Source organism: Trachypithecus francoisi, unplaced genomic scaffold (genome assembly GCF_009764315.1).
Source record: "Trachypithecus francoisi isolate TF-2019V2 unplaced genomic scaffold, Tfra_2.0 Lachesis_group4, whole genome shotgun sequence".
Classification (NCBI taxonomy): domain Eukaryota; kingdom Metazoa; phylum Chordata; class Mammalia; order Primates; family Cercopithecidae; genus Trachypithecus; species Trachypithecus francoisi.
In genome coordinates, this window is record NW_022681469.1 from 115,041,981 (window position 1) to 115,048,294 (window position 6,314).

The following is a 6,314-nucleotide window of genomic DNA, read 5'->3' on the forward strand; positions in this document are numbered from 1 at the left end:
ACCAAAAGAAGAAACGTACTTGTCTCTGTATAACCGCAGAATGAAGTTAACTGTTGTTAAAACTGGATTTTTCACTTTACTAGGTTCCGAAGAGTCCAGATGCTTGGTTAGATGTTCAATACGTGATTTTTTTTTATTGAATTTGTTCATTTAAAATCCTCCTTAACATTTCTAGAAAGACTTCTTTCAATAAATAATGGAATCTTAGAGGAAAAGTGATTTTTTAAAAGCTAGGGAACTCCTCCACTAAAAGTAACCATTGGAAACCTCGATTGAGGGCTAAAGTTTTAATCGTAAGAGAAATGGCAGCATAACGAAATATGTACACATGCAGAGTGGTCCATTTTAGGAGGCCAATGATGTCTGATAAAGAAATGTTAGAGTAGTGAGGTCGGGGAAGGTAATTGTGGGGATTTGTAATATTCTCTTTACGTTGTTTCTCTTCTGAGTCATGGTAAAACAATAAATTGTCTTCTCTAGGTGGCAATGCTTGTGCTGGTTTGTTTTTTGTTTTTGTCATCCTTGGTTGTATAAATACACATTGGGGGCAAAGAAAAAAATTATTTCAAAGTTAAAAGACTGGAGCTGCAACCCACAAACAAAATTCTCATGCAAAACTATTTGTTTACTTTATAAACCAAAATTAAATTTCAAAGGCCTCCCAGTCACCTGAATGGACCTCTTCTCTCAGCCAAGGGCATTCCAAAGTTAACCTGAAAAATAGTTCAGGCCATGATGGGAAGGGGAAGCCAGACATGCCTCATTTTACCCTCTCCTCTTACGGAATTACTGATACAACAGACCCTAAGACTGATAGACATGGCCGGGCATGGTGGCTCACACCTGCAATCCCAGCACCTTGGGAGGCTGAGGCGGGCAGATCACCTGAGGTCAGGAGTTCCAGACCAGCCTGGCCAACATGGTGAAACCCCCTCTGTACTAAAAATACAAAAATTAGCTGGGCGTGGTGGCAGGCGCCTGTAGTCCCAGCTGCTGGGAAGGGTGAGCCAGGAGAATTGTTTGAACTCAGGAGGCGGAGGTTGCAGTGAGCTGAGATCATGCCACTGCACTCCAGCTTGGGCAACAGAGTGAGACTTCAAAGAAAAAGGGGGACCTAGGAGGATGTGAGATTGTGTCCAGGAGGCATCCAAACACATCTGTGAACTGTTTTTACTCACACTTCTGACACAGTGTGATTTTTTTGATACACCTACCAATTATCTAACTCTCTGGACACCAACTGGGTGCCCTATGGTTCAGTTCAATTCTGACACTACCTATGGCTGGTGCAGACCCCAGCTATACACACACACATTTTTTGAGATAGGGTCTTGCTGTCACCCAGGCTGGAGTGCAGTGGTGCGGTCGTAGCTCACTTCAGCCTGAACTCCTGGATTCAAGCAATCCTGCTGCCTCAGCCTCCTGAGTAGCTGGGACCACAGAGACACACCACCACGCCCAGGTTATTTTTTGTATGTATTTTTTGTAGAAACTGTCTGGCTATTTCCCAGGCTGGTCTTGAACTCTTGGGCTCAAGTGATCTGCCTGACTTGGCCTCACAGGTGTGAGCCACCACACCCAGCCCTATTTTTTTTTTTTTTGTAATTATTTTCTTTTATAGAGATGGGGTCCTTCTGTGTTGCCCAGGCTGGTCTCAAACTCCTGTCCTCAAGCAGTCCTCCCACCTTGGCCTCCCAAAGTGCTGGGATTACAGGCGTGAGCCAGTGTCCGACCCAGAACTGGATTTTATTTTTCTTTGTTTTTGTAAGACAGGGTCTCGTTCTGTTGCTCAGGCTGGAGCACAGTGGCACGATCATGGCTCACTGCAGCCTCAACTTCCTAGGCTCAAGCAATCCTCCTGTCTCAGCCTCAGCTGGGACTACAGGCATGCACCACTACGCCTAGAATTTTTTTTTTTTTTTTTTAATTTTTTGCAGAGACAGGGTCTTGCTATGTTGCCCAAACTGGTCTCAAATTCCTGGGCCTCAAGCAATCCTCCCACCTCAACTTCGTGAAGTGCTGGGATTACAGTCATGAGCCACCATGCAAGGGCCTAAAATCCAGTTTTAGCAAGAACCCTGCTAAGTTAGTTTAGCAAAAACCTCCCACCCTCCATATCTAATTACTCTTTTTTCTTTTTCTTTTCTTTCTTGATTTTTTTTTTTTTTAAGACAATCTCTCTCTGTTGCCCAAGCTGGAGGACACGGTCTCGGCTCACTGCAACCTCCACCTCCTGGGTTCAAATGATTCTCCTGACTCAGCCTCCCGAGTAGCTGGGACTACAGGCGCACACCACCACACCCAGCTAATTTTTGTATGTTTTTTAGAGTCGGGGTTTCACCACGTTGGCCAGGCTGGTCTCGAACTCCTGACCTCAAGTGATCCACCTGCCTCAGCCTCCCAGAGTGCTGGGATGACAGGCGTGAGCCACTGCTCCCAGCCCATATCTAATTACTCTTGATATGTATCTGATCAGGTTCCTTGTCCTCCACCATCCCCCAGGCGATGTCTGATCAGCCTGGCCTGTCTTCAGCAAGAAAACCCCTTCCTGGCCGGGCGCGGTGGCTCAAGCCTGTAATCCCAGCACTTTGGGAGGCCGAGAGGGGTGGATCACGAGGTCAGGAGATCGAGACCATCCTGGCTAACACGGTGAAACCCCGTCTCTACTAAAAAAAATATAAAAAATTAGCCGGGCGAGGTGGCGGGCGCCCGTAGTCCCAGCTACTCAGGAGGCTGAGGCAGAAGAATGGCGTAAATCCGGGAGGTGGAGCTTGCAGTGAGCTGAGATTGGGCCACTGCACTCCAGCCTGGACGACAGAGCGAGACTCCATCTCAAAAAAAAAAAAAAGAAAAAGAAAAAAAAGAATACCCCTTCCCTCTGATGTTTCCTCTTGGTCATTTTCCATCTACTGACTCCCATCCTACTCCTTGGCTATACATTGCCACTTGCCCATGCTGTGTTCAGAGCTGAGCCCAATCTCTCTCCCCTCACTGCAAGACCCCACGCAGTGGTTCCTGTATTTATTAGGATGGTCCTGAATAAAGTCTTCCTTACCATGCTTTAACAAGTAGCGTTGAATAATTTTTTTTCATTACGTTTAACTCCACCATTCCACTTTCATTCCTTTTTTCTTTCAATTTCTTTAGCAAATGTCTTCACAGCTTTCCAACATGCTGTACATGTCTTCTGCTTCCTGGAAGAAAAAGGACATGTTCAGAGTTGTCATGGGCCAGAGGCTTGCCCAGCCTGCTCTAAGGGAAGTCAAGGTTTGGTTACCCTCTACTGGCCAGCTGATGGCAGCAAAAATAGGTGATGATGAGAATGAGCGAGGAAGATCCAGAAAGGCGCCTTTTTAGAGAGAACCATGAACACCTTACTGGAAATGGAAGGAAGGCGCCAGAGACAACACTAAACGCTGGAATCTTTTCCTCTCCTGGATTTCTGCCATAAAGGGCATTGGAATTATTTTTCTTTTGTCAAGCCAATAATCTGCCAGGCATGGTGGTGTGCATCTGATCCCAGCTACTTGGGAGGCTGAGGCAGGAGGATTGCTTGAGCACAGGGGTTCGCGACCAGCCTGGGCAACATGGCGAAACCCCTACAAAACATTTTTTCAAAAAATAGCCGGGCCAGCCGGATGCGATGCCTTATGCCTGTAATCCCAGCACTTTGGGAGGCCTAAGTGGGCAGATCCTAAGGTGAGGAGATCCAGATCATCCTGGCCAACGTAGTGAAACCCCATCTCTACTAAAAATACAAAAATTAGCTGGGTGTGGTGGCTCGTGCCTGTAATTCCAGCTACTTAGGAGGCTAAGGCAGGAGAATTGCTTCAACCAGGGAGTTGGAGGTTGCAGTGAGCCGAGATGGCGCCACTGCACTCCAGCCTTGCGACAGAGCAAGATTCTGTCTCACAAAAACAAAAACAAATAGCCCAGCATGGTGGCGTGCATGGGAATTATTTTTCTTTTGTGGTCCTAGCTACTTGGGAGGCTGAGGCAGCAGGATTGCTTGAGCCCAGGAGTTCTCTACCAGCCTGGGCAACATGGTAAAACCCCTACAAATAATTTTTTTAAAAATAGCTGGCCGGGCGCGGTGGCTCAAACCTGTAATTCCAGCACTCTGGGAGGCCAAGACGGGCAGATCACGAGGTCATGAGATCGAGACCATCCTGGCTAACACGATGAAACCCCGTCTCTTCTAAAAAATACAAAAAACTAGCCGGGCAAGGTGGCGGGCGCCTGTAGTCCCAGCTACTCAGGAGGCTGAGGCAGGAGAATGGCGTAAACCCGGGAGGCGGAGCTTGCAGTGAGCTGAGATCCGGCCACTGCACTCCAGCCTGAGCCACGACAGAGCGAGACTCCATCTCAAAAAAAAAAAAAAGTAGCCAGGCATGGTAGCATGTGCCTACTTGGGAGGCTGAGGTGGGAGGATCACTTGAGTCCAGGAGTTGGAGGCTGCAGTGAGCTATGATCACACCACTGCACTCCAGCCTGGGCAACAGAGTGAGGCCCTGCCTCAAATAAATAAATAAAAATAAAAAATCTCTTGAGACATAGCAGGCACACAGGATTGGAGAATCTGGCTTGTGCTCTCAGCTTTGATACTAATTAGCTAACTAGTGTACCTTGGATCTGATTTCTTCAGGCACTGGTTTCTTCATCTGAAAACAAGAGTTTAACCAGATTGTCCTTAAGTTCTCTTTTGACATTAATATTTTACAGCATCTCAGCCCTGGAAAGGAAAATGGGTTTGGAAATAGACAGATTTTCTTCAAGCCCCAACATAACCACTTAATGGTTTCATAACTAGACAAAGACCCGTTGACCAAGAGGCTGGATGGAGCCCTGCCAAAGCATCAACACAGGTGTGGCTCTTGGAATGTGTGCAGGTTTCCTGGCTCTTCCCTCTGTCCTAGTGATCCTGTTCCCATTTCCCATCTCTTTCTTCCCCGTCTAACCGACAGGCAGTAGAGCACAGGCTTTGGAGAAAGGGGGCCAAGTTTCACTTCTGACGCTCCCACGTATCAGTTGTGTGATATTGGAAAAGTGACTTCTCTGAGCCTCTTTCCTGGTCTATAAAATGGAGATTTTAGGGCCAGGCACAGTGGCTCACAGTGGCTCCCAGCACTTTGGGAAGCTGAAGCAGGCAGATCACTTGAGGTCAGGAGTTCAAGACCGTGGGGGAATGAATTAAAAGGACTAACCATGTGATAATTGTTAAAACTGGTCAATGGGTACATAGAGGCTGTTTTTGTTTTTTTGTGAGACAGAGTCTCGCTCTGTCGCCAGGCTGGAGTGCAGTGGTGCAATCTCAGCTCACTGCAACCTCTGCCTCCCAGGTTCAAGCAATTCTTCTGCCTCGGCCACCCGAGTAGCTGGGATTACAGGCGCGCGCCACCACACGCAGCTAATTTTTGTATTTTTAATAGCGACGGGGTTTTCAGGATGGTCTTGACCTCGTGATCTGCCTGCCTCAGCCTCCTAAAGTGCTGGGATTACAGGCGTGAGCTACTGCGCCATTTTTTTTTCTCCTTTTTAAGAGAAAGCAAATTTATTAGAGAAGTAAAGAAACAGCCTGGCACGGTGGCTCACACCTGTAATCCCAGCACTTTGGGAGGCCGAGGCAGGCAGATCATAAGGTCAGGAGATCAAGACAATCCTGGCCAACATGGTGAAACCCCATGTCTACTAAAATACAAAAAAAACAAAAATTAGCCGGGCGTGGTGGCGTGCACCTGTAGTCCCAGCTACTCGGGATGCTGAGGCAAGGGAATCACTTGAACCCAGGAGGCGGAGGTTGCAGTAAGCCAAGATTGCACCACTGCACTCCAGCCTGGTGACAGAGCAAGACTCCTCAAAAAAAAAAAAAAAAAGAAACAAAAGAAAAAGAAACAAAAGAATGTACATAGAGGCTCATTTTCTCTAATTTTGCATGTCTTTAAACATAAAAAATTTTTAAATTATGCTGGAAAACATCAGGGAAAAATTATGTTGAGTATCTATGAATTCATGACTCATTTGGACAGGGAATTCCATGTGCAGGCAGCCATGTTGGTGTTACTCAACACATGTGAGTTTTGCAGGACCAGACAAAAGTCAGCTCACTGGGGGCCAGACGGAGTCGTGCTGAGGTCAAAAATACAGAATCTTCAATCCAGAAACCTGCAGATGAGCCGGGGCAGCGGGAGAAAAAGGCGGGCAAAGACATCTTCATCAAGTCCTGCAGCATCGGAAGGAGTTCAGCCCCTAGGTCTTCTGCTCTGGAAGTTTAGGACCCACAGAAGGTCAAGGCTACTTCTGATTGATGTCACCGT

The 6,314-nt window shown here is 47.1% G+C and overlaps 1 protein-coding gene across 1 annotated transcript in view; it reads left to right on the forward strand.

The window, feature by feature from the left end:
• The window catches only part of ZKSCAN1 (zinc finger with KRAB and SCAN domains 1), a 32,609-nt gene extending 28,868 nt beyond the window's left edge, over positions 1 to 3,741 (forward strand). The window contains exon 6 of the mRNA XM_033191987.1: positions 3,148 to 3,741. Coding sequence (XP_033047878.1) covers positions 3,148 to 3,314 — 167 coding nt within the window. The 3' untranslated portion in view covers positions 3,315 to 3,741. The remainder of the gene's footprint in view (positions 1 to 3,147) is intronic.
• The last annotated feature ends 2,573 nt before the right edge of the window (positions 3,742 to 6,314 follow it).